Genomic DNA, 18,093 nt, shown 5'->3' with positions numbered 1-18,093 from the left:
TGAGGGTTAGAATTTCAATGTATGAACTGGAAAAGAACACAACTGAGCCCATACCAACCACCATCCCTGGTCGGAATGTGTCATTCAAGAATGGTCAACTTAATGAACTGTGTGGTCAGAAGCAATGACCACAGAACGACCATAAGGTCACCTGGAGATTTCCTGCTCAAGGGAATGAGAGCAAGAACATACATCTTTGACATGGTTATGAATGAGTTTAGGTAAATGAGGTGGACGGAGGAATGTGTTGACTTCTGAATTTTCCTGCAAGGCGACAGATGTACTGCCTCCTCCTCAGCACCAGGAATTCCTTGTTACTTGAACCACAGTGCCTGAGACCAAGTAAGTGCAGTTGAATATCCTTGGGATAGTGTGATAAGTCCTAGTTAACAAATCTGACATCAGGCACAAGGGTTAACAGTCTATTTAGGGTCATAAAAGAAACACAAACTATCAGCCCTGCACCAAAGAACATAAGGCAGAGGTGATCAGGCTGGTAATAGAAAGTAGGAATCGGCAGAGTTCTGATTCCTGAAGAGGGTAACCTTCTTAAAGTCAGAAACTGATGAACAGGTATGGATGAGGAGGATGGTGATAAGCTGGAGCTAAGGCAGAAGCAGGAAAATGCAAGACATGACAATATCCCTAGGAGGCTGGCTGGTTACAGCAGAGGTATTGTGACCAAGAGGATTGGCTTACAGTGGTGCCAGAGAGAGAAAAGTCTGTGTCTAGGTGTGAAGTGATCTGGGACTCGATTAGTGATGGGGAGGATGGGGTGAGTGTGAGAAGATTGCTAAAAGCTGGCAATTGATGAAATGTTGAAATTAAGGAGGTCCAAAGTTAAACACACAACCCCAAAACCCACCATAATGATGTAATGCTGTGACCCCCAAAAGATTACTAGTTTTGGTACTGGTGCTGAGACCTCGGGAATGTAACACCTATGTTCATCAAAGAAAAGATGGGAACAGTCTCAGTGCTTACAGATTCTTATACCCCAGAAAAGTTAATTCCAGTGTGTGGCATTTTGTTTATTTTCATTCTAACTTTAGGCTTCTCTAGTCAGCCCAATTGTTAGCAACAAGAAATTAGATAGATGGAAGCAATATTTTCCACTTGACAAGCTTTAGGGGCAAGACATTATTAAACTGGGAGGAGGAGTTAAAGTAAGTAACAACAAACAGACTTCATAAAAGGGCTGTGATGCATTCTATACCTTTATCTTCGGGAAAATGCAGTGGGAAAGGGAAACGGCTAGCTTCATAGGAATTTGCTTGGCTTACTGAGATAGAACAAGAAAACCTGTCCTTTATATGTTAACTGAGCATTAAGTCTTTTGAAAGCAAGAGGACGACTCCACTCCCAGTATCCTTTCCCAAGGAAGGGTTTTCTGCAATTATCGTAAATGTCCTCTGAAAGCAATCCTAGATTACACAAGTAATCCCATATATGTATGAGTATGTGTGTATCCTATACATATAAACTAGGATTATATATCTATGTAAAACATTTGTGTCTTGCACAGAACTTTGAAAATTTCCACTGTCTTCAAAGGATAACAGATCTTGAGTAGGTTGCTGAGGGCTTTCATCTTTTTCCTTAGCACCATAAATGCAAAATCTGCTATTCAGCCTACTAGGACCCTCCCTACATTGCCTTCAGTTAATGCCTCAGAAGGGATACCATTCGCGACAGCGGACTTTAGCAGTGGGGTCTAGGTTCCATAAATCCCCAACTGATGTTGACACTCCGAGGAACCTCTGCCAAGTCGTAGCAAACTGGGTTCTCTACTTAGAGGGTAGGTTCAAGTCCTAAGGAAGACTCCCAAGAAGAGTCAGAAAATAGGTCTTTGGTAGGCACTGAAGTTTGGTAACTAGTCGCAGGCAGCTGGGACGTATTTTGCGGCTTCCTTCTCCCTGGTCTCCGGATATTCACACCTCTCGAACTGACCTCTCTGAAGGTGGGAAGGAGTGCACAGAGCAGGAGTTCCAGCCCCGCGCCCCTCCTCTGCAGCGCCGCCCCGTCCGCCCCTCCCTCGCGGCAGCCCGGGTGCGCCCCACCTGCGCCGCCACGCCGCCGCGCCTCCCCGCCCCGCCTCGGGCCAGCCAGGCGCCGCACCCTCTCACCGCCGGGCCCCGCCCCGCACACGCGCCCCCGGCCGGTGCCCCGCCCCTCCCGTCACGTGACAGACCCACCCTCCGCACGCGCTCCGATTGGCTCTCCCGACCTAGGGGGAGGGATCTGGCGAACGGCGATGTCCCAGACGCGGCTGCAGTTTTCAAACCGCAACTGCAAGCTACGGTAGTCCTCTCCGCTGCTGTCGCCGGGAGTCACTTCACGAGAAGCCAGGTCACAACCGTCGGCCCTTGTCTGGAAAAGTAAAAGTGGGTCCTGCCACGTTCGGCGCTCCCTGGCGCCTCGCCCGGCTGGAGCTAGAGAACTCGTCCTGTGGCTGCCCCCGGCGTGGGGCGGGACAGCGGCCCCCTGGAGGGGGCAGTCCCGGGAGAACCTGCGGCGGCCGGAGCGGTTAGTGTCCTGCGGGATTGGCGGGTTGGCTCAGGGCTGCGATGGAACCAGCCGCCTCGGTACAGAGACCTCATACGTGAGGAAGGAGGACCCGAGGAGAGTTTAGGCGGTACGGTCGGGCTGAGAGGGGCTCGGACTCCGCCGCCCCTCAGATGGCTGATTGGTGCTGGCGCCTCTCCGCTTTGCGGCTGGAGTCCAGGTTCCCTGGGGTTCCGCGCGGGGGGCGGCCGGCGGTCCTCCCACCACCCTTCTCAGTCCAGGGCGCGTGTCTGTGTCTGTGCGTGTCCGTGTGTCCCCGTGCGCCCTCCATCCGGCCGGCCCCGGCTCTCCCCAGGTCGCGCCAGGCAGAGCCCCTTTCGCGGCGGGCCCGCGCGGGTCCCTTCCACAGCAAGGCCACGCGGTCCCCCTAGCCTCTCCCGAGTCCCAGCTGCGGCGTGGGCGCGTTCCTATCGGGACTCGTGGACGCGTCCTGCTCCCAGCTGCCTTTCCTCTAGAGAAAGTTCATGTTCATCTTGTGGGACGTTTTCAGTTACTGCTTGGGAACAGTGTTTTAAAACCAGCGAGAGAGCAAGACGGGCTACAGCTGTTTCCGTGATTATCAGCGATCTGATTTTTACTTTGATGCCTTGTAACCCACTTAGTGTGCACGACTCATCCTCAAACTATACGACTACTGGATGCCAACGATTTTTGACATTTACCCAGGCTCTTTGTTTTATTGTAGGCAAAAGCGTTTCATTTGAATTTCCTCCGAGGGAGAAGTAGAGACAAAGTTGAAAGAGGCTTTATAGCAGCTGGTAGCTGGCATTAGTTTCTGTCTGGACTAGAGGCACTCTGACATCAGTTTGGAAATTGGAATTAAGAAACAAAATACGTTTTTAAAACCGTAATACTTAATCAGATTTCACTAATATTTAAACACATGAGGACTGTGTATCACATTCACCGATTGTTTTGTCGACGTAATGTTTACATCTGTGGTGCTAATGATAAGCAGAACCTTGCCAGGGACGTTTGACGTGGTGTGGCCACTTTACGTTTTCAAGTCTATGAGAATGCCTGCGCGGAGACAGCATAGCTCTGTAGAAATGAGTGGCAGCGTATGTAACCCGACATTTTGAACCCAGGAGCACAATTTTATTAAAGGAAAATATAATAAACCTACTTTCTCATTGATAACACTGTTTTTTAGTTTTATGGTGAACTGTTCAGAAGTAATTTTCAACAAGTGCTTATTTTATAAATATTAGACCGTGTACCCGTAGGATTGTGTATTTTTTAAGAAAACTGGTCCATAGAAGCAGTGCAAAAGTTTTAAACTCATCTCCCTCGGATCCTCCTCCTCTGAGCAGATGCTCAATTAAACTTTTTCTAGTATCTTAATAATTGGAGGTATTAATAGATGTTTTATTTTTGAGATACATATTGTACATTTTAGATCTTTTTTTCTAAAGTGGGGATCCAAAATCGAGGTGAAATATATTTGCTTACGTGGCAAGACTTTTTAAAAATAGAATTGCTGTAATTGAAGACCACCCTTTTTTGTATGTGGATAGAATGGTTGCAGTTTCTCTTGGGATCATTGATTAGTGAATTACAATTTGGTTAAGATAGAATCCGTTTTTAGGAAGTTGGAGGCTTGACTAATCGCTGTGTTAGCATGAGTAACAAATTTGAAGAAGATACAAGCATTTTTATGGCTGACGTTTCTAATCAGATAATTTTATTTTTAAGCTTGCACTGTTTTACTGCTGTTAAGTGAACGTTTTAACATGTTTTAAAGCTCTTTGATAGTTATAAGGGAGAATTTCCTTATCAAAATATTTTTGCTTTAATTCTAGAGACACAAGAAATCAAGGAATTCAGTTAATAACACTTTCACTTAATCCTTAAATTGCCTTAAAATTGCATGCATAGTATATTGTAATTCACATTTTCTGTATGTAAGATTGGCAGTGAAGAATAGTATTCTGGCCGGGCGCAGTGGCTCACACCTGTAATCCCAGCACTTTGGGAGGCCGAGGCGGGCAGATCATAAGGTCAGGAGTTCGAGACGAGCCTGGCCAATATGGTGAAACCCCGTGTCTACTAAAAATACAAAAATTAGCCGGGCATTGTGGCGCGCACCTGTAGTCCCAGCTACTCGGGAGGCTGAGGCAGAAGAGTTGCTTGACCCGGGCGGCGGAGGTTGCAGTGAGCCGAGATGGCGCCACTGCACTCCAGCCTGGGCGACAGAGCGAGACTCTCTCAAAGAAAAAAAAAAGAATAGTATTCCTAGGCTTACTACTTTTAAAGGATACTGATTGATTCTTCTTTCTATAAAGAAATCTTTTGCACTGTATGGATATTTGTTTTGTCAGAAACATTAGCAATCATTTATTTACTACCTTTCCACTTAGGCAAACTTCAAATGTCAGTTGCTTTAGTTTTTCATAATATTGATGACAAAATTCAGTGATTTTATGTTTGAAGTACTGTAGTTTGTATTCTATGCTGGACTGTTATCAAAGGCTATTTCTTTGAATATTTCAATTAAGAAATGTTCTTATAAAGTTACAAGCACGTATTTTTATCTAAATATGTTGTAATGTTGCAATTTTCAAGGCATACTTTATTAAAAGTTTTTTATTATCCTTTTTCCAGAACATTTAACCTCAAACTTCAGTGCCATTTAAAACATGTATATTAGTTTCTTTTAATATTTATATGTATTATATTTTGGTTCATCCCTGACCCTTTGCAGTTACTCCAAAAGAGGGTGTAGTGATACTGTAAGCATTGAAAAATTTTAACAGTGAGATGGTAATTTCCTCTTCGATCCTTAAAGGATCAGATTCCATTTTGCATTGTAGTAGTTACTGAATAAATAGTACTTAAGTGGTGCTATTAAGTAAACAGTATTTTACAACAGAAACCCAATTTTCCATCTTGTGAGTGACAAGCACCATGCATTTGTTGCCCACCCTGGAATCCCCCACTCTACTTCCGTTTTTCAACCTCTTATCCTGGTTCACAATTACAGGGTTTAATTCTTTTTCTGGAGGTGGGAAGACACAGCATTAGGCCTTAGGGTCTTGGCACAGAATCAGGCCTAGGAGTCATTGCCTGACACTTCAGCCCTTGGATAGTATATACTAGAATGGTTGGATTAGAGTTAGTTTAGCTGACTTCCTATTGTGATTTTTAGAGGATTAAATTTATGAATTATATTTTCTGTTCAAAATATTTTAAAAAACAAAACCTGTTAGCAGAATACATATGAGGAATATAATCTCTTCCTTGAAATTGATAATCATCATCATTTCCATCTTGATACCAATACTTCTAATCAGTGACTAATTAAAAATGAATACTTCTGCCACACCAGGAGAAAGTTCTTCCTTTACTTTTGATGGACGCTAAATCTCTTTTTCGGTTTCCTAGGGAAAGCTTGCTAGCAGCAAATGCCTTAAATGCCTATGTAGAAAGGAGTTGCTTCCGTTACAATCTTCAGGCTTACTTTGCTTCCTGTTGCCTTTCCAATTTACTTCATGAAGATCTAGACTTCTCAGTGATAAATCTTGATAGGACACTTACCTGAATTTCCTGATTTTTGGAGGCTCTTAAAAGAGTGGTGTTCTTAACTGCAGTAGGTATTTGTATTAGTAGCTTGTATTAAAAACAAGTAGCCACCTTGTCTGGAAACAGTGGTAAAAACAAAAGGTCTGTTGGCATTACATTATAGTATATGACAAAATAATTTTATCTGTGTTTCCAGACTTTGTGGCTACCTATTTAGAACTGACATTTTGTAAGTGCAATTTAAAATAGTTACTTTATTTGTCCAAATACTGAATTAAGCAGAGACTAGCTGCATTCAGAGCTCCAGTACTGTAAATTCAAGATGGATCTCAAGTTCTCTTAACCCCTTGAAGACATGAGATGTACCTACAAATTCTTTTTGCTATATCTCATAATTCTTACAATTCAGTTCATCAAACATTTTTAAAATTCCTACCGGATGGCAGATACCATGCTGGTTGCTTAGGCACAAAAGTAAAAGGATGCTGCCCTTTAAACACTAAACAGAATTGCAGTGTAACATGTTACATTTTGAGGTAAAGAAGTATGCCAAGGGTCCTCTTATTTGAAGCATAAAGGAGAAGCCTTTAAATCAACCTGTGGTTTTTAGGCAAAGCTTCCTGGGGGAGAGGGCATTCTGTGTTGAGTATGAAGGATGTGTAAGAAAAGTTAGCCATTTAAGGAAAGTAGAAAGGCTTTTTCAGGCAAAGAAATATAATAAAAGGTGTGGTGGCAAAATATGAAATATGAGTGCGGCAGGAAATGTAGCTGGTGTATACTTGGCCTCAGAGGCCTTTATGTATCATGCTGTAAGTACTTGAAAGCTTGTAGATACTGGGGAGCTAATGAAGGAATCAAAACAGACAATTTGATTTTCTAAATGTCTTTATTATTGTGTATTCTATTTTTTAAAAACTTTCTTATTTGATAATTTTGAAAATAAATATCGTGATAAATGCTTTTTAAAATAGAGCTAGAGGTTTATAGAGATAGTCTTGCTTTTGTTCACATCACACTTGCTTTCTGCATTCAAGTGAAGGCCCAGATCAAGCCTAACATTTCCTTCTTTTCCTTCCTTCACTGATCTACTTCCAAATTCTTTTGGTAATTATTATAATGAGAATTAATGAAAAAAATCTTTGAAAATAAGTGAGACACCATTATTTTTAGTAGTACTGTGTGATTAAAAGCTTAATTGTGTCTTACCTCCTATTAACACTTTTTATAGGATCTAATCTTGCCTATAATTGTGTATACACATGCATATAAATTTACTTGCCAGGTCCCTTAAGATTTTTTTTAACTGGTGTAACCTGATAAAATGTTATGAAATGAATATCAAATGGAGTGAGACATATAGGTAATTTAGAATCGGTAATATGAAATGTGGTAGAAGACAAGAAAAGGCCTGGGAATTGTTGCAGTTAAAGAGAATTTGGTGGGAAATTTAGGAAGATAAAAGAAGGAGCGACAGAGAGCTGACTGATAACCTACATGTACCTTATATGAAGGGCAACCAGATGTTTGTGGAGGGCTTGGTGGACAAAGATGACATTCATGCTCCACTATATGCAAAATTGGCCAAAGGAGAGGAAATGGAGAAATATCTTGGCTCTGACAGTTGGTTCAGATGCAGTAAATAAAAGGAAAATGAACTTAAGAAATGCTTAATGGATGCCTAAAGCAGCTTGTGATGTAGGTATATTTCCAATAAATAGATGAACTTATGAGGAAATTGGTACCCGTATTGATCTTTCAGAACAATGGGAAAAAATCAGTGAAACTGAGCGCTATCAGAACTAAGAAGATACACCAATAGTTAAAACAGAAAACAAAAATACTTTTAAGAATTAAGTTTAGACTAAGTTAGGATGAGAATTTTGTACATGGAAACGGTACAGCTATTCAACAATGGCAGGGAACTGCAGGGAGAGTATTTTTGGGTAGAATGTTAATTTTATTTTGTGGAACAGTAATGATATGCCCTTGTGACTTGCACTGTACCTGTGTCAGTGGACATGAGTTCAGCATACTTTAATTTTTAATCCTTGCAGCACTGGAAGATCAATTCTTTTATCATCCATACTTTAGAGGCAGCAAAATCGAAGCTTTCTTCACTAGTAAACGGGAATGCGAAGTAAATCGCAACAAAATTCCATTTCACCTTCATCACACTAGAATAGCCAAAATTAAAAGTCTGAATTGGGCAAGTATTGTCAAAGTAGTGATAAACCGTCCCATCCAGTGCTAGTGGGAGTGTAAACTGGGGGTGGAGAGAAGGGGCTGTGTCTAATATGTTTTATTTATTTTTAATTTAAATGAAATATGACCAAGTAATAAGATTGGAAAGTAAATGTTTGTATATGGTGTTCCTTGTCTTACATTTGAAATATTACATGTTTTGTTTTCCTTTAAAATAACTGTGTTGCCACAGATCAGGTGACTTAACAGAAGTGTATTTTCTCAACAATTCTGGAGGCTAGAAATCTGGGGTCAGGGTGTCTGCGGGGTTGGTTTCTTCTGAGGCCTGCCCTCTTGGCTTGTAGATGGCTGCCTTCTCCTAGTGTGTTCACATAGTCTTTCCTCTGTGTGTGTCCTAATTGGCCCACTTTAATGACCTCATTTTAACTTAATCACCTTTTTAAAGGCCCTGTCTGCAAAGACAGTCACATTATGAGATACAGGGGTTAGGGTTTTTCAACTTAGGAATTTGGGGGAGGACACAATTCAGCCCATAACAATAGCAAAGTTAAATAATTTAATTAAGATCTCCTAGCTGGTATGATGGATGGATGGAATTCAGACCCAGGGGTCTTTCAGTCTAAAGGTTATTCTCAGAATGCTACAATACGACCCTTTGACTCCTAGAGATGTACCCCAAAACTAGTTAGAGCTTTGTTTCCCCAAAGACTACGAGATGTAGAGAAAACAGTTTTACTATCTAGTTATGTGAAAGCTGTAATTTTAATTTAATTTAATTTTTTGAGACAAGGTCTCCATCTGTCGCCCAGGCTGAACTGCAGTGACGCATTCATAATTTGAGAATAACACCAAGAAGAGAAAATGCAGAAACTGAAAACACTGAACTCTAATGACACTGCTTTTTGGCTAAGTAGACTATAGTTGGCATTTGAATTTAAGAAGATAAAGAACAGTACATATAAGCAGAAAATAGGAAAATAAGGTGTCAGAGAAGGAACAAATGCTTAGCAGGTTACTACAGGAGGGTGCTAAAAGAATAATACTTGATATTAAGTAGGCATAGCAATAAGTCATAAGTGTCTTGAAATATAGTATCTGTTATTGTTTTATGAATGCAATTAACATAATATTTTTGATAACACTGAATGCATATAAACATCACAAATTTCCAGATATATATATGAGCTTCAGATACAGAACTTCGGAATAAAGCTTTATGTATAGGTTAGTCGCTCTTCCAACAAAATTATTGAGCACTTCATACGTAGCAGGCTCTGTGCTAGGTGCTGTCAAAGGAGGGACTCTTAAGACCTTTGAGAGTTTCTGAGTTTAGTACTGAAACATAGCCAATCCATGGAAAAAGTTCTATTTCTTGTAGTCCTTCACGTCAGTAATATAACTCACAATATGTGCATTTACCACCACATTTCTTTAGCCATGTGAAAATAAGTTTAAAATGAATAATTATTATCTTGTTGTATTAATTACCTATTAATGTGAAACCTATAACTTTATTTATCTATTTATTTATTTATTGAGATAAGGTCTCGCTTTATTGCCCAAACTGAACTGCAGTAGCACATTCGTAGCTCACTACAACTTCAAACTTCTGGGCTCAAGAGATGCTTCTGCCTCAGCCTCCCAAGCAGCTGGGACTACAGGTGCGAGCCACTACACCCAGTTAATTTTTAAATTTTTTCATAGAGATGGGATCTCGCTGTGTTGCCAGGACTGATCTATGGCAGCACTGGCCTCAAGTGATCCTCCTGCCTCAGCCTCCCAAAGTGCTGGGATTACAGGCGTGTGCCACCATGTCCAGCTGAAACCTCTATAACTTTAAAGAATGGAGTTTTATGATGAAACTAAGTGATTGTTTGCATTATCATTTTATCATAACTATGTTTTTAAAAAAATTGAGAGGATTTTAACAGTAGTTTTATTCTGAAATGAAGTCAGTAACTTCGTTCAGGTGCCATATTGTTACTGGTTTATGTGTGTGCTTTTTGTTTTTTCCTCCTTGTGGGTAGAATGTGCTCTTTAAATCTTTTTTTTTTTTTTAGTTGTATTTTATAGCTATATTTGGAGCTGTGTAATGTAATGCACATCCTGCCCGAGATAACATCTTTTCTCTGTCTTCTCTTTTTTTGCATAGGTAAAAATAAGTGACTAAAGAAGCAGACCTGGGAATCATCTAACATGTCGAGGAGGAGATTTGATTGCCGAAGTATTTCAGGCCTACTAACTACAACTCCTCAAATTCCAATGAAAATGGAAAACTTTAATAATTTCTATATACTTACATCTAAAGAGCTAGGGAGGTAAGAAAACCATATGATGTGTATGCCATCTAAATTCAAATTTTGGATTTGTGTTTTTATAATTCTATAAAACTCAGTTGGGATCATTATTTAACAATGATTAGGAAGGAAAGTTGTCATCTCTGTTGCTATTACCTAGGGTCTAGTCTTAACTGACTTGAAAATCAAATCTGTGGAGGGTGTAGTGAACTTACATCATACATCCTACCTAGCCTCAGAGCCTCTGATAGGAGGTCTCTGTCCTTATGTGAGGCTGTGCATGGGAAGAGGCAGCTCAGCATAGTGGACTGCCGAGTTCAAGTCTGGACTCCACCAGTTACTAGGTGTGTGACTTCAACTAAATAACTGTACCTCTTTTTTAAATTTTTATTTGTGGCGGGGTCTCACTCTGTTGCTCAAGCTGGAGTGCAGTGACATGAACTTGGCTCACTGCAACCTCCTGTCTCCTGGGCTCAAGGGATCTCCCACCTCAGCCTCCTAAGCAGCTGGGACTACAGGCACACACCACCACACTGGGCTGGTTTTGTGTAGAGACAGGGTTTCGCCATGTTGCCCAGGCTGGTCTCCAACTCCTGGGTTCAAGCAATCTTCTGGCCGTGGCCTCCCAAAGTGCTGAGATAACTGGTGTGAGCCCCTGCGCCCTGCCTGCTGTACCTCTTAGTGCTGTCGTTTCCTCATCTGAAAAGTAGGGGTGAAGATAATTGTGTCTATCTTATATGGTTGTTACGAGGATTAAGTTAGTTAATATTTGTAAAGTGCCTAGTACAGTGCTCTGTAAGTTTTTGTTAAATGAAATATTTTTTTAAATTCCTAGGATATTGTGCTTGGCTTAAAAAAAAAAAAAAAAAAAAAAGAAGAAGAAAGAGGGAGATTCTCCCCCTCTCCTAAGTTGAACAAAAAGAATGAATTCATATTTCATAATCTGATTCTATGTCACAACAAATGAGTGTTTTATAAGTAAAAGCCTTTACAAATTGTTTTCCCTTGACCAGTGTATAAACTCTGTACGGCCAAGGAGTGACATGATATTATGAAACTATTCTGTACTACCATTTTAATATATGAAAAGTTATAAAAGATATACCAAGTTATTTAAGTTATATATTCAGCATCTTTTGAGCTTTAAATTAAAGGTGCTTAATGAAGGGTTGGAAGATGGCAGTCATTATGTATTTTCAGTTTGATTTTAGTTCTGGAGGTAAATGTTTTGTCATATGTTAAATGGTTTACTAGGTCCATATTTGTGTTGATAAATGTGCAACAAAACAGCGTTATTGATTTTTATCTTTGAAAATCTCCATGTGAAAAGAAAAGTTGACTGAATCATGAAAAGTAATTTCGTTCTTGGTGGCCTTTTACCTTAAGGGCAGAGGCAAGCCCTGGCTTTTTCACGTTGCAGGTGTTGGATGCAGCCTTTCTTTTGCAAAATAAGAATTATAATATCTGGCCAGGCGTGGTGACTCATGCCTGTAATCCCAGCACTTTGGGAGGCCGAGGCGGGTGGGTCATGAGGTCAGGAGTTCGAGACCAGCCTGGTCAACATAATGAATTCGAGACCAGCCTGGCCAACATAATTCTCTACTAAAAATACAGAATTAGCCAGGCATGGTGGCATGTGCCTGTAGTCCCAGCTACTCAGGAGGCTGAGGCAGGAGAATCACTTGAACCGGCAGGTGGAGGTTGCAGTGAGCCGATATCACGCCACTGCACTCCAGCTTGGGCAACACGGTGAGACTTTGTCTCAAAAAAAAAAAAAAAAGAATTATAATATTTACCTCATTGACCAAGAATTAAATATAAAAGCACACTTCATAATTCCTGGCATACTAATTTAATGTGCAAAATATTGAGGTGTTTTAATGATGTGTTAAAAGATACAGTTTTTAGAACCTTTTAAAATGCTTTTAAGAAATTGTTCTTAATTACTTCACTTTGCATTATAATAGGAAGAAGAAAGGTTTTTTTTTTCTTTTTTTCTTTTTCTTTTTTTTAAGTTTCCTGTATCTCACATTGAACCATAGAATCTCTACATTGGAAAGACTTCAGTGGTCCGTGGTCTTACTAATACAATGTTTGTATGCAGTGCAGCAATCTTTCCTATAATTTCCCCAACAAACTGTTATCCAGCCTCAGTTTGAATGCTTCAGCGATGGGGAAATGAATATTATGCAAAGTCTTGAACAGTACACACAACAAAAGGCACTTTCTTTTCTATTTTTCTGAGTTACTATTTGATGAGTAAATTTACTTACATTTTTTAAATTAACTTTTCAAAATTGGGGACATTATAGGAGCTAAAAAATCTATAAAGTATTTCTGCTTTGAGGGCTTTGGATAATTTAAACTTTGAGGACAATATTAATAATTCTAAATTGCTTTATAAATGAGGTGCCATCATAAATAAAGTTGAATTAGGCATACTTCTTAGCATTTTAGATCAAAAACTCATAAAATTTGATTAAAACAAATTTAGATTGATTGCTAAATTCCCATTTTAAAAAATCTTTATGAAAGAGACCAAGTAACATCTTTCTTTTTTTTTTTTCTTTTTTTTTTTTTCTTTTTTTTTTTTCTTTTTTTTTTTTTCTTTTTTTTTTTTTTGAGACGGAGTCTTGCTCTGTCGCCCAGGCTGGAGTGCAGTGGCGCAATCTCGGCTCACTGCAAGCTCCGCCTCCCGGGTTCACACCATTCTCCTGCCTCAGCCTCTCCAAGTAGCTGGGACTACAGGTGCCCGCCACCACGCCCGGCTAATTTTTTTGTATTTTTAGTAGAGACGGGGTTTCACCGTGGTCTCGATCTCCTGACCTCGTGATCCACCCGCCTCGGCCTCCCAAAGTGCTGGGATTACAAGCGTGAGCCACCGCGCCCGGCCCCAAGTAACATCTTTGTGTTGAATTGATATGGGCTAATGAGTCACATGGTAAATATTGATATGTTTAATTATTAGATCTTGATAAATTAGAAATCATGACTTTTCATCTGCCAAGAATGTACTGAAAGTTCTTTCAATATTGTTACCAATTTTAATATCCTATGCTTTTGTGAAATGGAAATTAGAATCATAATCATTTCTTCTGAGGTTTGCACCATTTTGAAAGTTATCTTTCTGAATCAGCTTTTTTATTTCAGAGTGTTAGTGTTTAATAATTCATTTTCCTTTAGCAAATTAAAGGAAATTATGTAAAAGTTAACAGTTCATTTTTCACTATTCTCAAAAAACTTGAATTGTTCCTGTTTTTTAACATGTTGGGTAAATTTTTTCTACCCCTCCCCCAACTGAGGCAAAGGTTTCATAGGACTTCTTGTGGTTAGAAGGGTGAGGCAGATTCAGAAATAAACGTCAGCTTCCTTTGTGGCTTACCCTCCCGCCTCCTTTCACATTTTATTGTGTATTCTAGAATGCAGAAGGGGAGTGCAGAAGGGTAACTACTAGACCTTTTCACTGCTGGGAAATCTAGTTAGCCTTGCCTTTTTAGGGTATGACTTAAGGATTATTTTTAAATGCTTTAACTTTTCTTAAATGTTTCAATTACATTTGGAATAGAAACATTTTAAAGATCATTTTTTATACTTTTAAACTATAATTAGCATTTTAGAATGCAAAACAAATATTTGGTTTTTTTCCTAAGTCATCTGATAATTATGGTAAAAATGTTTACCTTCATAGTATATAAATGAATACACACACACACACACATATAATTTTATTGGAATCTCAATCTTTTAAGAAATACAAACACTTTAAGTACAGGATACAGAATAGCACAGTATATGGTATTATAATGGGTACATATTTCTGGCATTCATTCAACAGATATTTCAGTTCCTATTATGTGTTAACGAACTGTAGATTTTATAATTACTATAATAATTAGGACAGACATGGTCCCTGCCTTCATGAAGCTTTTACTTAGTGGTGAACGTTGACAAATAAATAAATCATTATCCACATCATTTGGTCACTTTTGCCCTGGATTAATGAGTACTATACTTGTTTAAGAAAACCTCTTGGGCCGGGTGCAGTGGCTCATGCCTGTAAAATTTGAACACTTTGGGAGGCTGAGCAGGAGAATCGCTTGAGCCCAGGAGTTTGAAACCAGCCCGGGCAACATAGGGAGACACTGTCTGTACAAATTATGTAAAAAATTAGCCAGGAGTGGTGGCGCGTGCCTGTGGTCCCAGCTACACAGGAGGCTGAAGTAAGAGGATCTTCTGAGCCTGGGAGGTTGAGGCTGCGGTGAGCTGAGTTCCTGCCACTGCACTCCAGCCTGGGTGAGAGAGTCGAGACCGTCTCAAAAACTCTTGGTAATACCTGGAACAATTAGATAAGAAGTGTTATTTATAGATAAAATAAATAATAAAATTATTGCAGAACTAAATTGTCACAAGCACTACTATAAACTGTTTTTTCAGATGCACAGTTTTCTTTGCTAACTAGTTTCTGTTTCCTAAATTTTACAAGTGAATTTCTTTATAAAACCCAAAATTTCCTTCCTGTTTTAGTCAAGTGTTTGCTTCGAAATCTAAGTAAGAATTGATAGAAGCAAATGAGTTACACTTCTTTAACAAAACTTTTTTTTTTTTTTTTTTGAGACAGAATCTTGCCGTGTCCCCCAGGCTGGAGTGCAGTGATGTGATCTCAGCTCACTGCAACCTCCGTCTGCCGGATTCAAGTGATTCTCCCGCCTCAGCTTCCTGAGTAGCTGGGATTACAGGCACGTGCCACCAAGCCTGGCTAATTTTTTGTATTTTTAGTAGAGACGGGGTTTCACGGTATTAGTCAGGATGGTCTTGATCTCCTGACCTCTGGATCTGCCCGCCTTGGCCCCCCAAAGTGCTGGGATTACAGGCATGAGCCACTGCGCCCGGCCCAACAAAACTGTTTTAAAGGGAGGAATTGTTTTATAGTGATTAGAACAGAAAGTTAGGAATTCACATTTCACAGTTTTATTCTTGGGGCTCCGATTCCATTTATGACCTTTCATGGGTGTTTAATCTTATTCTGACTCAGTTTATCCAGTATAAAATTATGAAACACCAATGGATTGAATAAAAAGTAAAGGGACTAATTTTTGTGTGTGTGTGCTCATCGAAACCCATCAATTTGTATTCCTTCTGCATACAATGAGAAAATATTTTATAGTTAAACATTCTCAAATCTTAAAACTGCTTTCAAAGAATCAGGTTTTTATATGCAAATTTATTTAGTTGATGTATTAATATATTTTGATAAATATAGAAGAGTCAAATTATAGTTTGATTTCCGGTACTTTTCATTGGCACCAATTTTGAGGAAATTTGGGTAATAAAAAGTAGGAATCTTTGTCATCTTGGCCTTTGCGAATAGCTAGTAAAATACAGTCAAGCAATTTAGTCCCCCAGTTTCCACCCCATACCCCTAAACACTAAGTTTTGTTTTCCATGCTAAGAGTCTGATGGACTGTGTTAGAAATATTGAAGGGAATTGGGGGCAAGAGGAGTTATGGAACAAACATTGCTTCCTGAAGATCTTTTATTTATACCTGATTTGTTAGTATCAGAAGCCAGAGAGTAATTCAAAAGTTAAGGTAGAGGTTCTTAATTTTGGATCCCCTATACCCAGCCTTACAAGGTTTATGGATGGGCTTTAAGATCTGAAAATCCTCTGGAATTACATGTAAAACTTCCTATTTAAGGGCTTGTGTATATTTTTCTGGGTAGGCAGTCAGTAGAATAGCTTTTATTAATTTCCCAAAATAATCCTTGACTCAGAATAGCTTTAGGCCTTTGTGAAAATAAATTTTGGGCAGCTGTAGACTTACAGTACACACATATGCCAATAGAAATGAATTTTCGGTGTCTTTAAATTTTGGCAGAGGTACTAAGCACTGCCATTGGAGACAGCTAAAAGCATACTTATTTCTAAAATGATAAACATGACCTTAATGGATGTGTCTGTGCATAGCTGTTGATAACCATTATTTTCTTAGTTTATCATGAAGTATCTTTGAATATTTTCTGTGGGACACATATACCTTAGTTATCTGTTACAGGCTTCGAAGACTACTGAGCATTACTGAGAGACATATTGCTAAAACGATTGACAATTGTGATAGTTTCAAAGGTGGTAAAAATTGTGTTGAAAGGAAAAATTACTAATTAAATAAGTCAAATACCCATTTTTGCATTCACTCTAATATTTTATATTTGAAGGTAAGCTATTCTAATTAGAGAATCAACATGATACCCTATGAAGGGTACAGTTTTTGGAAATAGACCTGAGTTTAAATCTTTACCTTGACTAAATTACATATCTTCTCTGAGGTGTGAAGAACAGGAGAGCATTTATTATATAGGATTGTTGTGATACTTAAACACAATAATTTATATCAAGAGCATGGCATGGAGTTGGTATGCAAATGAGATTATTTCCCTGCAATGATAATGTATCTTTTTTTTTGAGACAGTCTCACTCTGTCACCCAGGCTGGCGTACAGTGGCATGATCTTGGCTCACTGCAACTTCTGCCTCCCAGGTTCAATAGATTTTCCTGCCTCAACCTCCTGCGTAGCTGGGATTACAGGCATGTGCCACAACGCCTGGCTATTTTTTGTATTTTTAGTAGAGACAGGGTTTCGCCATGTTTGCCAGGCTGGTCTTGAACTCCTGACCTCAAGTGATCTGCCTGCCTCCGCCTCCCAAGATAATGTATCATTTTAATAGTGAAGAATAAATATAATTCTGTCTTATCCTGATGCTATAGTTTGCCATTTACATTTGTACGTGATAGCACTATAAATTTTATAAAAATACATATGATATTTGAATCAATTTAGAGAATAAAGATAAATTCTTCATGGCACAGATATTTCAAAGAATTGACTTTAAGTTGGAGGTATAACAGAATCTGTAATATACTAACGTTTTTCTCTGCAGAAAAATTAAAATTGATTGTTCTCATCTTCCCCCAGAGGAAAATTTGCTGTGGTTAGACAATGTATTTCAAAATCTACTGGCCAAGAATATGCTGCAAAATTTCTAAAAAAGAGAAGAAGAGGACAGGATTGTCGAGCAGAGATTTTACACGAGATTGCTGTGCTTGAATTGGCAAAGTCTTGTCCCCGTGTTATTAATCTTCATGAGGTCTATGAAAATACAAGTGAAATCATTTTGATATTGGAATAGTAAGTATATACTAAATGGTACCTATTTTAATTGGTATGCTGATTAAAATGTCAAGAACAAGAATGATAAAAGTGTGACAAGAACTTGTAAAGAGTCCTATTAATAAAATGTAGAAGGGACCTAATTTATATTCAGATATTTTCATAAGACTAAATGTACAGCCTCAGGCACATACACAAAAACTAACAGCACAGAATAAACAAATGACAAACACAACATTTGAGGAATGTGGAGAAATGAATATACATTATTTTGTTAGTGGCTAATTGATTGAATTTTTCTGGAACACAGTCTGATGGGCAGATAGAATTGGAGTAATTTG

The 18,093-nt window shown here is 39.1% G+C and overlaps 1 protein-coding gene across 4 annotated transcripts in view; it reads left to right on the top strand.

Moving 5' to 3' along the window:
• The window catches only part of STK17B (serine/threonine kinase 17b), a 49,843-nt gene that overhangs the window by 9,485 nt on the left and 22,265 nt on the right, over positions 1-18,093 (top strand). For 3 of the 4 annotated variants that reach the window (XM_063644852.1, XM_063644850.1, XM_055290093.2), the window contains 2 exons: positions 10,442-10,607; positions 17,558-17,770. In XM_063644852.1, the coding sequence (XP_063500922.1) occupies positions 10,486-10,607; positions 17,558-17,770 (335 nt within the window). In that variant the 5' untranslated portion in view covers positions 10,442-10,485. Of the gene's footprint in view, positions 1-2,195; positions 2,527-10,441; positions 10,608-17,557; positions 17,771-18,093 lie in introns of those variants that run through there. The other variant, XM_055290092.2, reaches the window with a different exon arrangement.

Source organism: Symphalangus syndactylus, chromosome 8 (genome assembly GCF_028878055.3).
Source record: "Symphalangus syndactylus isolate Jambi chromosome 8, NHGRI_mSymSyn1-v2.1_pri, whole genome shotgun sequence".
NCBI classification, from domain to species: domain Eukaryota; kingdom Metazoa; phylum Chordata; class Mammalia; order Primates; family Hylobatidae; genus Symphalangus; species Symphalangus syndactylus.
The sequence above is the reverse complement of the archived record's forward strand: the minus strand, read 5'-3'. Positions and strand labels throughout refer to the sequence as shown.